This window comes from Argentina anserina, chromosome 2 (genome assembly GCF_933775445.1).
Source record: "Argentina anserina chromosome 2, drPotAnse1.1, whole genome shotgun sequence".
Lineage (NCBI taxonomy): Eukaryota > Viridiplantae > Streptophyta > Magnoliopsida > Rosales > Rosaceae > Argentina > Argentina anserina.
Genome location: NC_065873.1, coordinates 27,724,084 through 27,744,430, shown reverse-complemented (window position 1 = coordinate 27,744,430; position 20,347 = coordinate 27,724,084). Strand labels below are relative to the sequence as shown.

At 36.7% G+C, this 20,347-nt stretch overlaps 4 protein-coding genes across 4 annotated transcripts; 1 reads left to right on the top strand and 3 right to left on the bottom strand.

The window, feature by feature from the left end:
* Positions 1-3,383: 3,383 nt before the first annotated feature.
* On the top strand, positions 3,384-5,698 carry LOC126783558 (basic leucine zipper 9). Its single transcript, XM_050509042.1, has 6 exons — positions 3,384-3,656; positions 4,234-4,351; positions 4,533-4,695; positions 4,805-4,880; positions 4,994-5,119; positions 5,278-5,698. The coding sequence occupies exons 1-6, from the start codon at positions 3,429-3,431 to the stop codon at positions 5,566-5,568; spliced, it is 1,002 nt and encodes a 333-aa protein (XP_050364999.1). The 5' UTR covers positions 3,384-3,428; the 3' UTR covers positions 5,569-5,698.
* Positions 5,699-6,463: 765 nt separating this feature from the next.
* Positions 6,464-8,347, bottom strand: LOC126784316 (uncharacterized). The gene is made up of 6 exons (XM_050509786.1): positions 8,237-8,347; positions 7,998-8,155; positions 7,806-7,878; positions 7,505-7,699; positions 7,297-7,390; positions 6,464-7,152 (listed from the first exon to the last, which is right to left on the bottom strand). Exons 1-6 carry the CDS (start codon positions 8,345-8,347, stop codon positions 6,464-6,466), a joined length of 1,320 nt encoding a protein of 439 aa, XP_050365743.1.
* Positions 8,348-9,247: 900 nt separating this feature from the next.
* On the bottom strand, positions 9,248-9,822 carry LOC126784315 (probable calcium-binding protein CML43). The gene has a single exon (XM_050509785.1). The coding sequence runs from the start codon at positions 9,806-9,808 to the stop codon at positions 9,248-9,250; it is 561 nt and encodes a 186-aa protein (XP_050365742.1). The 5' UTR covers positions 9,809-9,822.
* Positions 9,823-12,703: 2,881 nt separating this feature from the next.
* Positions 12,704-20,347, bottom strand: LOC126782013 (uncharacterized). The gene is made up of 19 exons (XM_050507157.1): positions 20,185-20,347; positions 19,386-19,511; positions 19,072-19,299; positions 18,660-18,746; positions 18,457-18,546; positions 18,237-18,363; positions 17,818-17,918; positions 17,186-17,354; positions 16,925-17,046; positions 16,629-16,757; positions 16,416-16,514; positions 16,272-16,329; positions 16,104-16,179; positions 15,888-16,017; positions 15,244-15,401; positions 14,292-14,364; positions 14,016-14,210; positions 13,845-13,938; positions 12,704-13,670 (listed from the first exon to the last, which is right to left on the bottom strand). Exons 2-19 carry the CDS (start codon positions 19,458-19,460, stop codon positions 12,808-12,810), a joined length of 2,874 nt encoding a protein of 957 aa, XP_050363114.1. The 5' UTR covers positions 19,461-19,511; positions 20,185-20,347; the 3' UTR covers positions 12,704-12,807.

Here is a 20,347-nt window from a genome sequence, read left to right as displayed (position 1 = left end):
CTAGTCTGTCTGCCTTAGTACTACATGTGAGGTAACTGGTGGTTATCTGCTCATGGGTACTCAGATTGTTTTGGATGTTGGGTAGCGGGTGGCTATCCAATATCGGCGGTGTATTACGAGAGGGGTAACAGATGTGTACCAGCGTTCTTGGTACCCGTATTATAAATGCATTTGGGTAACCAGAAGGGTTACTTAATTTCTCATGAGCGCTTCTTTTCTTTGGGACAACCAGATGGGCCGTCCACTGACTCATGAGTGCATTTATATTTGTTTGATTTGTGGATTTTTGTATATATTGATATGCGAGTTATATATTTTCATTTTACTCATACGAGCTGTAAAGCTTACCGGGTTTGTGTTTACAATCCCGGTGCACCAATTCGATGGTGTAGTGGATAACTCCGCAGGTGTGGATTAGCGGGAATTGACGGACCGCTCAGAGGACTTAAAGTTATTTATCTCCAGCATGAGTGAGGATTTGGTGTGACTATCTTGTGAGGATTATACACTTCCAATTGATATAATGTTGAATTATATGTTTGGTTTGTAATAATTGGTTTTCTGAGTTGTATTGAGAACTCAGTGATGATCCGCTGTGCACGTTAAATGATTTCGATTTCATTGAGATTGTTTTGGTGTTCTAACGACTTTGAAATTTTGAGTTTTTGGGCTTGAAAGTTTGGGGTCGTTACACCTAAAATACCATTTTATATTTTTATCCACACACAGACAAAATGACAAGTATGTAAAAATACAAAAATTTCACTGATGAGTTTACCAAAAGTATCTTTCGTAGGAAACAAAATTGCATACAATGATTGCATTTCAATAATACGCTTCAAATAAAATTATGTTCGATCAAATCACATGCATCACACGAGTACGAGACTAGTGTTATTGAGATGCAGCCGCATCAACTATTCGAACAGAAATAGAAAATTGTAGAACCTTACTTACTACTCCTTCTCTTTATTCTCTTGGTGGTAATGCAGCTATTCCATTGGTAAAGATCCTAGAACTTGGTTGTTGGGGGTTGTTATGTATTGTAATTGAAGATAATAGTAATAGGATCAGGTGTATTAGTTTGGGTGGAGAGAGTTATTATTAACTCTAGTTGTTTGTTTCTCCTATTTGATCATAGTGAAATATTTGTCAATTCCGGGAATTGACATAACTCAATCATATTAATTGGGTGAACCACTATAAATCTTGTGTCTTTATGATATTTTTATTTAGTATCAATATTGTTGTTTGTTTATACTTCCGCCCAACATATATTTGCCAATTAAAGCAATAGTTATAGTTCAATTCTATATATTGGACTCAATGTGAAGTGCGTTACAGTAATACACTCATACTTACGCACACTAATTAACTTTTCTAGTCGTTCATGTGACCTGAATGGACAAGTGTTACATGCATGATTTATCATATTGTCTTCTCGTAGTCCGTCCTCATTTCTAAATACCAATGTTAATTTTAAGCTACAACTAGCTAGCCTTATGAATAAAAGCCATTGCTTGTACGACTAATATTACCTATATCGATCTATTATAAGTACGTACGTACTCCTTCCGGATTTCCCGGACGCTTCTTCAAAACATTAAATATAACTGCAGGCACTTACAATTATTACTAAGTGAGCTTCAATTCATACCTCACAAAATAACACACACACAACTTTATTTTTTTCATATCAACTTTGACAAGGTCAATGCATGTGAAATGACCAAAAAGAAATTTTTTATCCCAACCTATTGCGCGTAGAACATGGATTGGGGAAAAAATGTTGATATAAGAGTTTGACATTTATTCTCAATGTACCAAGACCGCCTTGATTGTTTCAACGAAATTTGTCCAAGAACAATATATTCAGAATCATTTACAATTGATGATTAAGTAAAATTTTATGTCAGTTTCAAAGGTTATATATTATGTATGCATTGACTTTGATGTATTTTTGAAAGATGATGTGCACACTATGTTGATATTAATTTTCATTGTTTTTAGCTTCTGCTTACAGTGATTTCATTTTTCAGTTCCATTATAATTATCATAATCAATGATGATATCTTGTAAATAGATATATTTGGTAACGTATTGTAACTTTGAACAAACAAGTTAGCTATGAATCTAGACAAAACTAAGAACTTATTGAACGAAAAAAAAGAATCAATGAGATGGAGGTCTGATTAAAAGAGGTATAATTAACAGTTGTGGATGTATGGATATTATTTTATTGATTTAATTGGACAATGGATATTTTGGGAAAATATGGAGGTCTAAATAACATTTTCTATTTTTTAAAAATAAATTAGAGTTACATTGACTAATTGATATATATGTACAATATTAGGAGGTATGAATATAAGTTCCTTTTTATTAAACTATGTCTGATTCCTATGGACTATGACCCATGAAACAGAAATATTGTAGCATAATCTAGAAGGACATTATACATCTTTTGTAACATAATAAAATTTAGAATAGATATTATCTTAGAGTGGAAATGTGTGTAATCCAACAAATAATTAGACAGTAAACGCATGGGATACCATTACTAATTCACAATAAAAATTAAGAATCGATCACTATTAGGTGACATCTTTGCATGATGGTAAGTCTCAACCTATTCATTTAAGTATGTAGGCTTATATCGTGCTTCTCAGGTCATATTGAATCGTGTTCAATTCTTGAATTAATTTTGTGATTATATAGTCAAATCTAAATTAATTATAATATTCAATTGTATGTTCAATTTATAAGATTTAACTTTATTGGCTCATTCCCGCGAATATTCTTCCGAATGAGTTCAAAATTTTAATCTTAAATTTAGTATAAAGATGAACTGTATGTACACTCCTAAGTTAGAAACACAAACGGATGAAAGAAACTTGTACCAAATGGAGGAAAGGAAATTGCGAAGAACACACTCCACAATTTCACAGAATGTGGTTTACAATTTTACGTTGTTTTCCCCCAAAGAAAGACATAGATTAGGGTTAACAGAGAAGCCAGGCCCATCAGATTCAGGTGTCCCACCACATCCATAAACTTGTTACGTGGCAGTGTCAGCACGTCTAAAGATTCCAACAATTAAATCATTAAATAAAAGCTACGCAAATCGCATTACTTGCACACGAAGAACTCGCCGCTTGAAATCACCACAACACCCCTGCATCCCCAAGCTCATCTCATCCCATCGCCCCCATCGGCGGCGACTCACGAGGTCATTTTGGTAATCTGACTACGTTCGGCTTTTAACTTTATGTGCCGCCCACTTTGCTTTTGCGATGACGACGTACTTTGCTTTCTACACCCAACCTTTTGCTATTTATACCTCACTCTTGGCTCTCACTCCCTCCCTTTCTCTCTTTCTTTGCTCTTTGATTACTCCCCCCTTTATCTCGCCGGAGCTGGAAGCCAACATGGACCGGAACTCTGCTGCGGTTCACCCCAAAACGACGTCGGCGATGTTCGGGTCAGCATGCGCAGGTGACCACTTGAAGCGAAGCCCCTCGCAGTTGGATTTCGAGGAGTGTTTAGAGAAGATCGCCCGCGGGGAGTTTCGTGGGGACCGGAGTTTCGCCGATACTGACGGCTTTTTCGGCGACGTACTTTGCTCCGGTGAGCTCAGCTTCGCTTTCAAGAACCGGGTTAGTCACACTCACTTGTTTACTTTCAAGTCTCACCTGCCCCAAGTCTACGTTCGTGCCACGTGGCTTCGTGGTATGCACTGTAATACGTCATTAGACTTGGATCTTATATCACATTTGAGTATTAATATACAGCTGCCGTCGTGGATTGAAAAGGAATGTTTGCCTAATTATGTTTTTCTTAGTTAATTAAGCATATAATATGTATCAATTAATTAAAGAACATGTAACTACGCCCCGAGTACCATTTAGTCTAGTGACGTATCATAGTAGTAAGTAGGAGGTCACGAGATGGGTCGTTCAAATGATTTGTAAATTTACATCATGCATGGTTCTAGAAGTAGAATGAAAATAATTTGACAAAATCATATATTATTTTTTGGAAGTGCACATTTACGTGAGCCCAACCAAGCCCAAATTAGTTCATCATTTTGTCTTCTTGTCAGTCTGCTTTTAACTGTTAAAATTCTTAATTTGTGGCAAGAACTTCATTGGCTTAGGACTTAAGAGGCACTAGTATAATTAGAAGTTTAAGCTAGCAGATGATTGACAGTGTACGTATATAAATTGAATGCAGGACATACTAAATGATTATTCAAGCAGAGGACTCACTGAAACCATACAAAGCCCTCAGAATCTGACCCCCAAGAATTCCAGCATCTCAGCAACCATGGATGCCCAGTCATCGATATGTGGTATGTTTTACGACACCTCAAACATGCACGTTAATTTGCACTCGCTTGTGTTAGTGGTTGTCTAATTGGTAGAACATTTTTGAGCTATATATGGTTCACATGGATATCTGTATACATTTGACATGTAAATGCTGCTCCTATCTATGTTTTATGACTTGGTATTTTGATGTGTTGGATTCAGTTGGAACTCCCACATCAGCTGCTAACCCAATTGGTAGAGATAACCAAGCAAGAGGAGCGACTAGTGGTTCCTCTGGAGATCAATCAGATGAGGATGATTTTGAGATAGAAGCCGGTCCATGTGGAGACAGCACGGACCCTCTTGCTATCAAACGTATTAGAAGGTATAATTTCAGTTTTCATAATTTCCTTTCATATTGGTTTTGCATTAGAGAACGAGATACTATATATGGGAGTTGGTCTAACATGTATTACCCTGTGACTACTTTGCAGGATGGTCTCAAACAGGGAGTCTGCTAGGCGATCAAGAAGAAGAAAGCAGCAACATTTGCAAGAACTCGAGGGGCAGGTACTAATGAGACAGAAGCATTTTTCTTTCGTGCTCTTAAGTTTTCCCTTGTTCATTGAGTGATTTACCTGGAGCAAGTCTGGTCTGCAAGCTCATTTTTGTTTTTCTTTCAGGTTGATATACTAAGAGTTGAAAATTCAACCTTATTTAGGCAGCTTACAGATGCTTCACAACAGTACCGTGATGCTGATACAAACAATAGAGTGCTGAAATCAGATGTGGAAGCTTTAAGAGCTAAGGTATAGGATTGAAACACTATCCAATACTAAGACGGTAAAATGAGAAGAATATAACTTATAAAATTATTAAATTATACTATGTTATCTGTGTGTTTTATAGAATTACCATGTGAGTTGTAAAATGTATTAGAAATTTTATTAGCGTATCATGATTTTAGGTGAAGCTAGCTGAAGACATGGTTGCTCGCGGTTCTTTAACCTCTAGCTTCAATCAACTTCTTCAAGGTCATTTGAGCACACCACAACCACTTAATCCTCATACTTTGCGCGGTGTGGCACATGTCTCTCCAACCATTACCATTCATGGAGACGATGCCTCTTATGCTGGAATTACAGTCTCTGGCCAGAACTCGGGCATGGGACTCGGAAATGCTGCTGGTATGACTAATAATAATATGAGTACCAGGATCGCGAGTGATGCAATGAGCTGTGTGACTGATATGTGGTGATAAGCTAATAAAAAGATTGTAATGTCTCATGTGTAGTCTGTTAACTAGCTTCACCGTCTTGATTGCTTTAGGTATATTTCTGTACAGTAATTTCAGAAGTGTGCTTTTGTTTTTTTTTCTTTTTTTCTTTTGAAGTGTTCTGTAATGTGTAGTATCTAAGTGAAGGAAGGTTTCTCTGTTTGTGTTTCTGCTTATACACCACCCTGTTGTCATGCACATGTTGTTTTGTTACTCCCTTACCTTCTTCCTTTGGTGACAACTCGGTCCGAATTCCATACTTCAGCTATAATATGGCATCAGATTGGGAAATGTACATGTTAGGTCCAAATAAACAAGTGTTCCACTTCTCCACTAAAAGTTTAGCATTATACTGAAGAAGCTTTTTTAATATGTTCCCACTTACACACTCCATTAAGTCAACAGGGTTCTGCAATCCTGCTAAACCCTCATAGCTACTCTTTCTCCTTTATTTTCGTTTCTCTGTATAATAAATTAATAATTGAGGTAAATTTACAAAGGGCAAGATCATGCTGTGCCAACTGTTCTATGCAACAAGAATAATTAATATGGGTTTTCTTTATTATATGAAGAATGAGGATCACATGAAAACACAGAGAGAAACCATGTTTTGTACAGATTGATCAATATTTTATATCTATGGTTGTCACCTCCACTGTTGGCAAAGCAGAGACAATTTCCAGGGTTGCACGGGCACCCAACTTAATGTCAAAGCTTTTATATTCATGCATCTCTGATCCTAACTATGATTACGCATATACTGTATAGAAGTAAATCACTACCCACTATCTAAATTTTATCTGGTTAAGAACAAAAACATTAGTACATATATATGGAATCAGAAGGCTTTTTTTTGTTTTTGTTTTTGTTACAGCCTTCAATTAATCAAAACCTTTGCATCATTGTCTTCAAAGCCTGAGTATTCCTCTGGCACTGGGATATTCAGCTCTGAACAAACCAACTGTACTATTCTTGCAGTCTCAGTACCATATGACATTTTATTCAAAGTGACAGCAATAGAAAACTTGTTTTGTATGTCACAGAAGGCTGTAGATCCACCCATTCCTGAGTGGCCGAAGCCGATAAGTGAGCTGTCCTTCGAGTTGTGGTTCCTCTTAAACCCGAGTCCAAATATGCCATCCGGCTTAACCAAGTTTGCATATTCCCCCACTCCCAAGAAAGCATCATGAATTTTGGGGTTGCTGTATAGCTTATCTTTTTTAGGACTGGAGGGTGAGTTTTCAGCAGCAGGAGAATGAGGAATGTGAGGATGGCTACCGAGTGGTGGTGTTGAGGAGGAAGTGGAATGCGGTGGTGGAATAGCTCCACCATCAACTAGGGATGCATAGTAACGCGCTAGTGCACGTGCCGAGCAATGTGCATTGGCTGCTGGGATGATGGCGCGGCGGATGTTGAGCATGTTGAATAGAGCAGGCACCATGGCAGAAGCTTGTTGAAGGTTGTCTGGCTTGAGGCTGGAGGGCAAGTCCAAATGGCTGCCAATTTCTGAAAGCTTCTTTGGATCATCTCCATACGGTGCAAGGCTTGCAAGCCGAGCTTCCACACCTAATTAAGACAAGAAAAGAAACCAAATTTGAAGATAGTAAATATCAAGAACTGTGTGTGACAGCAGAGTCATGCATACATATTCCTTGCACTGTAACTCAAATGAAACTAGCACTTGAAAACATAGTACACTCGCTGACTTGCCTGCAGGGATTCCAACATATAACTCGCCTTCAATTTTTAGGGGGTGAATGAATACTTCTTCAAGAATCTCTTGAAATTTCTTCCCTGATGCGCGCTGTTACATTTGGAAGAACAATCACAAATCAAATGACACAAATAGATCCATAATCTCCACAGAAAATGAAGAAATTGTCTGTGTGTTTCTTTCTACTACTGGTTAAGGCATTACCTCAATGATTCCGCCACAGATGTAACCATAAGATATATAGTGGTATGTCTGCTCCTTTCCAGGCTCTGTCTCAGGTACCGACATGGCAGTGCTTTTTAAACACTCTTCCCAGTTAGACATGAGAAAAGGGTTTCCTAACACAACGTCTGCCAAGGCATTGTGCAGTCCAGATGTATGGTTAAGCGCATGATGGACCTAACAAAAAGAAAACAGCATGTAATTAATCAAAGAGAAATGGTGTATATACAGATTTCTTAGATATAGTATAGTGGATACTGGATTAGGTATTTAGGTATGCTACCTTTATGTTATCTTTTCCATTTGATCCAAATTCTGGCCATATACTTGCCACAATATCATCGAGCTTCAATTTTCTGAAATACAGAACTATGTATTAGAACACTAATCTTTTTTTTATCAAAATTAAAACCCATTTAAGATAGAGTAGGCCGGATTTATAACATTAGAATGCAGAAAGATACTAATAACACACCCGGCGTCAATCAACCAATGTAACATTCCAGCTGTTATTCCCTTTGTTACAGAAAAAACTGGAAAGAGGCTATCTGGCTGAACTGGCCTGTCACTTTCTTTCTCAAGCAATCCACCAGCAGTGTCAACAATAACTTTTCCATCTTTGTAAGCGCAAACCTGGATAGAAGATCATAAAGACCGACCTGATCAAGATTGTCATATCAAACAATCAAAACTATAAATCGATCAATATATCACCTGAACTCCAAGTAATTTGTTGTCCTTTCCCAGCTGAACTAGGAGTGGTCTGAGCTTGGCCTCTACATTAGAGAGGGGAGGTGTGTCGTAGATCCAGTGATCATTAGCCATCGGTCTCCTATTAGGTTCTGCAAAACTCACATTCATTTCGGAAGGAATCACTTATAGGGCTTCTTGCTAAATTAAGTATCAATGTTCCTATGGACAAGGAGTGATCCTCATTCAAACCTGGAATGAGTCACATCATTAGAATCCCCATTCGTCGCACTGTTTTATGCCAGTGGCATTCTAGATTTTTTTTTTTAACGTCAAAAAATTTACATCTCATACCAGGGGTAAAAGTTTATTAGATTAGTAACAATCGGTTTTCCACTTTCTCCTAGTCTGAGTTGGGTTATTCCTATTCCTAGCGTGAGAAGGAACATATCTTATAGGTCCGATTAATTGAGCATCCCTACCAATCAATGTGAAAATATATCACCCTCTACAAGTCAACAGGGTTACCAGCTAATTAAGCCCTCGATCAAAGTTTATTATATATTGTTTCTGCAGAATAATTCAGAAAGATCATGCTCCACCGTACGTGCTACAATAAGTAAATAAGCTGAATTTCTTTAATATTTGAAGAAGAAAGAAACCGCGTTTCTCTTGTCGTTAGACTTCAGATCCATATTAATAGTTAAACATACAAAACCTCGCAGTTCAGACAGATCCAGGCTTGTGCAGGATTTAATTAAGCAGAATATCTGATATAATTATTGGCCTAATCAATTATGGCATTATGTTTAAACTAGTTCTGATCTATTTTCTGAGTTCCTGTACATACAGCCAGCCATACATAACAGTCCACTAATAATATGACTGATTATGAATAGCTAGTTAGAGAACAGAAGATGAAGAGGTTCATCAGGTACAATATATTATGAATTCATGGAATTTACATTTAGCACAACATATTGTTCATAAAAAGAATAAACAATTCCAGTAAAAATGAATCCAATGACATGCATATTATCTCATCATTAACTCAAACTCACTAAAATCAACCTTTCCATCCAAATTCAAATCCACAACCTTCACCATCTTCTCAATCTGAGCCATTTCCCAGCCATTATCCAACCCTAGACATTCCAACACCCTCTTCAACTCCACTGCCTCTATAAATCCATCTCCATCCACATCGAAAATCTTAAACGCTTCGAGCAGCATCTCATTTCTCTTAGACCCGTCATCACTCTCCAACTCACCAAGAACTTCTTCAACTGGCACTTCATCATGATCATCATCTCCCGGCAAGTCAAATGTCGACTTGTCTTCATTTTCCTCCTCGTAGCATATCAAGCCAAGATTCTCCACCACTCTCTTTGCCTTCTCCTTCTTTATTCTTCCATTGGTTTCCATACCAAACACAGTCATGAGTGCCCTTGCCATGGACTCGTCAAATTTGATTGCATTTTTTGGCTTGCAATCTTCATCAATGTGAGCTTCTGTGCTCGAGCACTTTGAGACTCCATGAAAGGCACGAACCAAGTCACCAATCAACCTAGAACACACTCCAGTGATCCCCAGCATTTTCAAGTGTTGCAAGTATGGAGAGAACGACAGTATTTACTATATGAAAAAGTAGATATGATTTCCTTGAGAGCTACTGTGGTCACTCTTTTATAGTGGTAACCATCAGGAAACACCCTTGAACATATGAAATACTACTTGAATGCCATTCCAACAATAATTTATGGTAATAATTGTTTGAAAAATCTCTCAGTTCTAAGGAAGCTGGCAATTGCTAATGAATTGAGTAATGTGACACTGGTGCAATGCACAGACAATGCTCATTTATTTTTAAAATGTTTGGGTCGGTTGTATCCCAGCATTGTAAATGAAAAATAAAATAGTGGTTATAAGAATTAAGCTGATACGAAAAGCGTGTAAGGTAGAAATAAGATTTAGACAAACGTAAAAAACCTAATGGAAAATACTAGAATCTACTAATAACAAATTAGAATAAACTAGCAACTACGGCACACCCGTAAGAAACAAGAGAAACTTCTCTTAATACTTGAGTTTACTAATAACTTGAATCAATCTCCATCAAATTACAATCTATGATGTGTCTTATATAGGCATTGAAATAAACCTATTGTATTAGAACTAGGAAATAATAGCTTATATGCTAAGATTAAAAAATCTATATTCTAAATGAAACTTAAAATCCTAATTAAAACATAAATCCTGAATATGCTCTAATTTGATTCGCGATACAAGATTTGGCTTTTGCCCGAGTATCTCAATATATCTAAAACAACAATTTGTGATTGATTACATCATTAAGAAGTCTATTTAAATACCAATTTCCAATATTCAAATTATTCTTTTTAATATGATGACGCTTCTTTTTTTTTTTTCAAGATTCTTTGTCGAGATTGTCCGAAATCTCGTCCTACATCACAAACGGATATTAATTTTGTGTTTCAGATTTGGAAGTAACAGAGGATCTTCTCTCCTTTAGCTCCCTGGAGATTTGATTTAAGATCTTGATCAAAACATCAAGTATATATCTTATTAATCTTTGCTAGCTTTAACAACTTTCCTGAGAGCTAAAAGTTTCTTATAAGACTTTATGGACAAGTACTATAGTCAAACCTTGTATACGGATCAGTCATTCTTCGAAAGATGCACATCGATTACTTCATGTTCTAATGCTTGTTTTTTCAGATCAAGCCAACTCTTAAGAAAAAGAGAAAAATTCACCAACAGTCTCTGAATTCATGTGGTAAGGACAGTTTGATCTCTGATTTTTAAAAAGGATCAAAGAGATCTCTAAACTCTTATTCTGATATCAATAAGGTACTTACGTTAAAACTTTTAGAATATTCCGTTAAAATATTCTTTTTTCTGTTAATTTTGTAATTTTGTTATTTGTTATTTGTTATTTGTTAGTTGGGAATTTATTTCTTTTAGTTGATCTAATCGAAGATTAAACCTTTCGAGTTGTTCTGCAACTTTGTTATTGCCTTTTTGTCTATATAGATAATCTAGAAATTCAATCAGGCTAGGTCTTAACGGATCAATATCTGCTACTCCAATCTCCTTTTGGAGATGAATATGTTCGTCGTATAGGATATTTAATATTCTACAAACGTATTCTATGGAGTACTGGCTTTCTTGAATATGTTTTGAATCAAAGCACACTTGCCACTTATCAGTAGCTTTTTCAGTACAAAAAGACTGGTAATTTTTAGGTCTGACTTTTTTTTATTGGATAAAATGAGCCAATTTTGTGGCATAAACCTGATCTTCACTTGTTTCTGAGCGAAACAAGCTCTGATACCAGTTAGGGCGAATCTAACCGATGCTCAAAATGTGAAAAGGTTTCTGATCTTCAAAAATTTCTTGAAGAACTTTGATATTTTCTTAGGATGAGTAGATTCTACACTGTATTCTATAGATAATATCCCAATAATTTTTGGTATTTCTTGGAAGGTTCTTTCTATTTTTTATTAGTTTTTATATTTTTCTTTTTCTTGTTGCAGTTCTTTTAAAGACAGTTTAGCAAACGCTAAAAGTCTAAGTTTAGAAGTTATGATAATTGCTATGATGATAAAATAACTGTTTACATTTGAGTATAGAGGGTAGATTTAAAGATTAGTAAACTGCTTAGAAAAATAAATTTTAAGAATTAGGTCCACCATGCTCCGTCAAAATTTTAACAAAATGACAAAATTAACAGAAAAAAGAATATTTTAACGGAATATTCTAAAAGTTTTAACAGAAGTAACTTATTGATATCATAATAAGAGTTCAGGGATCTCTTTGATCCTTTTTAAAAGTCAGGGATCAAACTGTCCTTACCACATGAGTTCAGGGACTGTTGGTGAATTTTCCTCTAAGAAAAATGTATTACTGAACTTCTGGTTTACATTTTCTGTGGTAATGCATACAGTATCTTCAAAGTTTAGTTTACTGAAAAAGAAATTATTTGGCAAAATAAGAAGACTGAGAAGCACCACCAATAAATATAAAGCATACAATCCATGACTTGAAGAAAGTGCACATGAAACTCTCTGCACCACTAAGAAATATAACAGCACTTTCTTTGTTATTATATGTTTTCTGCTAAATGATCGAAATGAGTGGAAGACTGTGTGTGTGTGTGGGCGCGCACTAAAATGAGGCTCCTAGAGATCAGACTATGGTATCATTATTTTCCATCAATTGGATCAATTTCCTCCCACTAGTTAATATTGGCCAGATCATCCAATTAATTTTTTAAGTGCACATGAAATTGCATAAACCGCGTTTTCCAGACTATACACTATCTAATTGCCATATTAAACTTAAACTGATTAGTGTTCCTTGTCTAATCGTCTGCATGCGCTGCCCACCATCTCACGTGGGATCTACTATACGTCTATACTAATTATCTACTTCAATATTGATCTTTCGGCTGTAGCATATAGATAAACCTGCACCAGTAAATTAGAATTCCTATAATTCATATACAGTCATCTGTAGTAAGTAACAATATGTTTTACAGTTATGATGACAATGAAGAGTAAACGAGGTCAGCCTCAGTTTATCAAAGGTCTTCCAGAATCCGACTGTCCCTCGGATGCTGTCTCTGCAAATCTCAAATAATCTTGTGGCACCGGGATGTTTAACTCTGAACAAACAAAATGGATGATTTTTCCAGTCTCGGCACCAAATGACATTTTGTTCAAGGTTACAGAAATGGCAAACCTATTTTCAATATCACAGAAACCGGTTGATCCACCCATGCCCGAGTGCCCAAAGCCTATAAGGGACCCCTCCTTCGAATGATATCTCTTGAACCCAAGTCCGAAGGTACCTTCGGGCTTGATCAAATTTGCATATTCGCCAGCACCCAAGAAAGCATCATGGATTCTGGGGTTGCTGAATATTTTACCAGCATTACCTTTTTTAGGAATGGAACCAAGGTCAGTTACAGTACTGATGTTACTACTGCTGCTATTGTTTCCACTGGGGCTACCAATATCGGGATCGCTAGTAGGGGCCTGCTCATACTTCTTAGTCTGGAATTTGAAAGCAGCAGCAAGCTTCTTGCTTCTCTTATCTTGCTTCTTGGAAGATGACTCAACAGGAAATTTGGGAATGTGAGGGTGGCTACCCAGAGCTGGTTTAGAGGAAGAGGAGTGAGGTGGTGGAACAACACCACCATCAACTAAGGCTGCATAATATCGTGCAAGAGCACGGGCCGAGCAATGTCCGTTAGCTGCAGGTATGATGCCGCGACGAATGTTCAGCATGTTAAATAGAGGAGGCACCATGCTCACAATTTGCACAAGGTTATCGGCCTGGAAAGTGGAAGGTAGGTCTTTGCGACCGCTTATCCCTGAAACCTTCTTCAGATTGTCTTTATCAGCGGTTAGGGTTGCCAGTCGAGATTCCAAGCCTAGAAGAGGATCAATGAAACACTGTGATGACAGAGACCCAGATAATAATACATAGCTGATGTTGATAGATTACAACAGAAATCAAACGGTTGACAGCTGATGCAGAAAAGTGTGAAAGCAGATCATGCATATATATTCCTTTTGTTCAATGAAGCAAAACATAGTACACTTGCCTGGAGGTATTCCAATATAGAGCTCCCCTTCAATTTGTAGGGGGTGTATGAATGCTTCTTCCAGAATCTCCTTGAACTTTTTCCCTGATGCATGCTGTGACATCCAAATAAATAGTTAGACCATTGAAAACAAAAAGAAAAAGCTTTCAACCATGGAATTCACTGTCATACCTCAATGATACCACCACATATCCACCCAAAAGATAGATAGTGATACAACTGCTCCTGGCCAGGTTCAGTCTCAGGTGTTGACATGGCAATGCGATTTAAACACTCCTCCCAGTCAGCCATAAGTAAGGGGTCTTCTTTTCCAATATCTGCCAAGGCATTGTGCAATCCAGATGTATGGTTAAGCACATGATGGACCTAAAACATAATGAGAACATTAATCACAGCAAATACAAAACAAAGATTCTAGTTACTGTAGCTGAATCACAAATTGTTAACCTTTATTAGATCCTTTTGATTTGATCCAAATTCTGGCCATATACTAGCAACACTTTCCTCAAGCTTCAATTTTCTGAAAGGCAGAATAATGAGATAAATACCCTGATTCTCATTGACTATACCAATAGTATCAAAGTATGCAAGTTCATATGAGTTTGGTCTAGTGGCATCAGTCTCTTCTTTATAAGTGAGAGGCCGTGAATTCCGCTCACAACAGACAAAGATTATAACTTTAATGTGAAAAAGATACCATCATCAGGCAATGATCTAGCTTTTCAACCATGATATCATGTCAAACAAATGAACTCAAAAGATACTATAACCATTTTACTCAAACTACTGCCACCCACATACCACCAGCTTCATTGTTTTAATGGATCACATCGTGAAGATTTCTACCACAACCCACGGAGTAGAATGAAGTTGTCAATTTAGTCTACCCTAGACAGTGAAAGTTCTAGCAATCAGGCCAGACGACACTAACATAATTAAAATATCCTGAAACACGTGGAACATTTCCAAGTGAATGAGTGCTCTGCTGTGTAGAATGAAGTGCCCAATTTAGAATACCTCAGATAATGGAATTTCTAAAATGACGCGAGACAATATTCATATATATTGCAAGCGTGCAACATAACAAGTGAATGAATTCTCAAAACCAGGCCAGTTGATACTAATATAGTTGCAAGATATTCTGAAACACGTGCAACATTCCAAGTGAATGGATTCGCCTGCTATGTAGAAGAGGGTGGCCAATTTAGAGAACCTCAGAAAATGGATGTTCAAGCAATCAGGCCAGATGATACTAATATAATCAAAATATATTCTGAAACACAAGCAACAATTCCAAGTGACTATGGGACTGATTTGTACAACTGAAAGAAGGTACCCTGGAAGCTTTAGGTGACAGCATATCAAAAGATTCAACAAATGGAAATACAGTAATACTCACCCATTGTCAACCAGCCAATGTAACATTCCAGCTGTTATACCCTTTGTCACAGAAAACACTGGAAAAAGGCTGTCAGGCTGAACTGGGCGAGGATCATATCTACCTAGCACTCCAGCTGCGGTGTCAATTATTACTTCTCCATCTTTGTAGGCGCATACCTACAATCATGAAATTTTGGGGATAAGGATCATCATTTCCATAGGAGTAAAAAAAAAAATAGAGAGATCAACTAACCTGAACTAAAAGATATGTGACAACATTCATTTTAGAAATATTGATTGCATTTATAATTCATAATTCTCAAAAGTACAATAAGTCAGTAAAATATAATTATACATCAAGAACAAAAGGCGGCCAAAATAGTAAATTCATCTTGAGTTAGTTATACCACCCAATACATCAATAGCATCTTATAGGTCTTTTTTCAGAATTCATCACAAGTAATTGACTGTAATTCCATTTTTCACTCACACTAGCTTTTATTCTACCATATAGGAAAACACCATTTTAATGAAACGGAAAATCGGAATGCCAGAATCTAAGATAACACGATAGGATAAGTACAATAGAAAGCTTCATTTTAAAAATAAAAAAGTATAGATTTCCACAGCAATGTATGTTATTAACGGAGAAACTGTGCACACCTGAACACCCAGAATTTTATTATCATTCCCCATCTCAAGGAGGATTCGCCTCAGCTTCTCCTCCACATTAGAGAGGGCGGGTGTGTCATAGATCCACTGATCATTTACCATTGGTCCCCTATTAATGCTTCTGGAAATATCAAATTCAGCTCCATCAGAATTGAAGAACGTATGAGAATGTTAAATGAATGTAAATAATATACAGAATAAACTCACCCCTGTAAAACGGATTCAGCAAATGGTCTCATAATATCTAGATATACAATACGGACGTTCATTGTGGAAGAAAGCCCTAAATCCAAGTGAAATAAACAATACATTATGTATTATTATTATTATTATTATTTAACATACATGTCACCAGAGAACATTTTGAAGACATACCTCTGAGAAGATTGAGGACTCGTGCAAAAATCACAATATCACCAGGAAATGCATCAACCTATAGAAGTGGATTCTACTAGATTCAGCCAGGATTTGAGCAATAGCGGAGGCCAGAGGGACAGAAAGTATAGGAGGAGAACTTACAGGATTAAAGCGTTTAACCTCTTTTCGGTTAAGTTTCATCTTGTCTTGTATGACCTTCAAGTTCTTTTCTCTTTGATCTACCAACGCCTTCATCGTTTCCTTATGAAAATTACAAGTAAATAATTAAAACTGAATGGGACAGGAGTCACAAAGTTAGAAATGGGAACCATTGTAACAAGTAGTATTGGCAACCATAAGTCACTGCATACTTACAGAAGACTCGTTTGGTGGTGTAGTACTACGGAAGAATAGAGTTGTTATCTCCATTGCCTGCTCTGGTACATCAAGGCGTAATTTCAGTCCCATCTCTGCAAAAGCTGACAATAGAGCAACATGGTCCCCCTGTTACAAAGAATAATTGCAAATTATCTTATGACTTCAAAGGAATTATTATTTATCATGCATCAAAGAAAAGTAAATGCCTAGGTTGATACTTCTCAGTCATAGATCTATCCAAAAGAAACCCTTTGCATTAAATCAAAAAGTAACATGATCAATAATTCACGAACCTCAGCAGATGCCAAGAACATCTTTGCTAATGCTTGTTTTAGAGAGCTTGATAGTTTCTTAGTAAGTCCAAAGTCCAGCAAAATAGGGCGATGAGGAGGTTCCTTGCTCACAAGAAAATTTCCTGCAAATAGAATGATAGAAACTCATAGAGCAGCGAACCAAGCAGAAAATAATATTAAATTTGTTCGCTCAAGAATTAACAAGTTCTATTCAAAACACCAAGCGGAAAAAGTAACACATGGAGTGGAGAAGAGGGATACCAGGATGAGGGTCACCATTGAAAAATCCATCAACGTATATTTGGTGGGCATACGCACGTGTGATTTCTTCGACAACCTTTTGTTTGTCGACACCAAATACTTCAAATGATTCTATGTCATTTAAACGAATACCGTCCATAAACTCTGAAATGAGTACTTTTTCTGTTGACTGACAGCAAATGAAGCAGGATGCAGATTAATAAACAATATAGGGAAACAAATTTTTCTATTTTGAAATGAATCAGATAAACACCAGTTAAAATCAGGCCATCTAAGAGGCAAACTCCTCTGGATCTCATTCTTCAGTTTGGAGTTGCAATGCTCTCTGTTCAACTATACATTATCTTAGATTTTTCAGATTCACATATACACATGTTTCTTTTTTAAGAAACAAACTTTTATTGAAAGAGAGGAGGAGAAACAAGGAACAACATCCTTATTTCCCTAGAAAAAGAGTTTACAGCAACAACCATAAAAAAAATACAGAGACGGGACTAGCCTAGGAAAGTAAGACACTGATATATGTCATTAGCAAAACATAAACAATCTCTAATTCCTTTGTCCTATAATTGCTGACACAATATTTAGTGTAAAACAACCCTGTAATATTACGAGAACAGAGCAAATATTACCTGAATAACTTCTGGTATCAAAACATCCACTTGATTGGTACTTGGGTTATAGTCATGTTTGCTTCTGCACCCAAGATTTTTAGACACTGTTCGAGTATTCTCTACAGAAGCAAAGAAGACATTAACAATTAATTTAGAAGAAGTAACATATGCATATATAACACAAATTTTTCATCAAGGCTGTCAATGATGAAATGATACAAATTTGTCTCGATTCTCAAACTATACAGACATGTAAATTCTTAATTAACAGTAAGCTGATCAGTTTGAGGCAAAAAAAAAAAAGGAGTGGGTCTCTTATATGAGTTATATCCAATAAAAGTCATGTTTCTTTAAAAAAAAAAAACGGTTGCATGCATGTCAATGTCAAGCACAAGAAGCTATGAGTCTATGACTAATTAAGAAAAAGTTGAACACACCAGCTTCATGATTGAAGTCAAGTTCGTTTGGACATTCTTTGCACCATTCATCTATCATAGGATTAAAATTGTACTGAGGCTCTGCCCATGCTATCCAGTCAACAATGGACTTTGCATTCTTCAAGTCCTAAAAGAAAACATTCCAAGAATAGAATATTAATACAGTGAGCCCATCTTAATTTATGTTTACCCCAACTTTCAAATATAATGTACGAGAAACCTCCAATATGATTGTCTTAATGCCCTCATGCTGAACTTTAACAACTACTTCCTGCCCATCAAGCAGGGTTGCGCGATGGACTTGTGCTATCTGCATATAATGAGTGCAAAACCAATAAGATATTTTACAATATCATAAGAGAGTTTAAGAACTAGAGCTAAGTACCAATGACTGTTCAGTCTATTTGAGTGAGAAAATCTTACAGATGCAGTTGCCAAAGGGACTTTGACAAAATCTAAGAACAACTGATCCATCGACTTCCCCAACTCTTTCTGTATAGTTTGAGAAACCTGTGCAAACAAATATTACAGTTCAGCCATCAATGGAAAATGATAACTCGACAAAACAAAAGGGAAGGCCATGACATGAATGCAGATATCTCTGTGTGCACATGAGATGGAGATATCAGCATAGCAAAAGAAAAATAGGATTTTTATATATTCATGCGTCCATTCACCATAAGAGTTAGTGTAAATTGACATAAACCATTGCAACAGTAGAAAATAATACAACACACTACATGAACATCAACAAGCAGATATATGCTTTCTAGAGCAGCCAAATCACATTTCTACAGTTATTGATAAGATAAGTTCTAAAACCTAAAGAAATAACCTCTTCCAAAGGACGAGGAGGAAGAGAGTCCTGTAATTGCTTGAGAAGAGATATATATGCTTCAGGAAGAACATCTGCCCTTGTAGACAGATACTGCCCAAGTTTCACCCACAAACCTTCCAACTGTACTATCAACTTGAGAACTCGTTTAGCATTCCGCTCATGTGCATTTTCCCATAAAGTAGCACTCTTAGATTTGCTAATCCATTTGTCTCTTTGCTGCAAAGCCTTCAGTGATACAGAAATGACAAGTAAGATTCTCTCCTACATATAAATTGCCTACTGATAAGTGAAGGGATATAAATGAATTTTACCTTGTAATCGAGGTATATAAGCAAGGCCAATGTGCATACTTTCATGCGCCTCTTGTAAATGCTTCCCCATCCCATTGGAGGAGGCTATGCGCAAATAGAGCCAAGACCCAATTCACAACCCTTTTCCTAGAAGAAATGAACAAACGAGTCAAGTGCCTATATCAACAAATCATTTGCCTACAATAAAGCTTGAAATGTAGTGTCATTCCTTGAATAATTAGTGAGTTATTAACGTCATCGTAATACTTAGGACATTCACCATATGTGAAACTAGTACTCCCACTGAATTAGAAGAAATGAAGGTGTACTTCCCACAACCTTTTCAACACTCGCTACAATCTCAAACCTCATCATGTTCACTTCACTCTCTTTTCGGATCACAAAGCTGTTACAGACCATAATCAGAGTACCAATTCGAGTTCGAGAACAGAAATCAGCACACCAATAGCTATACCCGTAGTTACTAACCAGCTCATCTACCTTTCCTTCTCCAAATTCACCACACAATGAACTCAGCAACACTCAAATTCATCGATGTAACTCTAAACAAACTAATCAATTCACCTTTTACAGTTTTACTCCCACTCCCACCTACCGAAATGAGAAACGTAACAACTCAAAAATCATTACAAATCGCAATTCTCTGTAAAACTTCTCAATTCCAAACTCCATATAACAAAATTGATCTTAACCTCTCCGAAATTGACATAAAATTCATCAATCACGCCAAACGCAACAAAAAAAATAATGACGTCACAAATTAAATAAAAAAGAATTCGGAATTCGATGAATTCTATACCTGAAGACTTGGGAAATGAGCTCTTACGAACAGGGAAGCACAGCGGAGATTCCAACAGATACGAAACTAGTGTGGTTTAAAGCTTTCGGGAAGAAGAAGAATAGAAGATAGTGAGAGGCAACGAATTAGAAAAAACGGGCTGTCGTTTTCTTTACGCGACTCC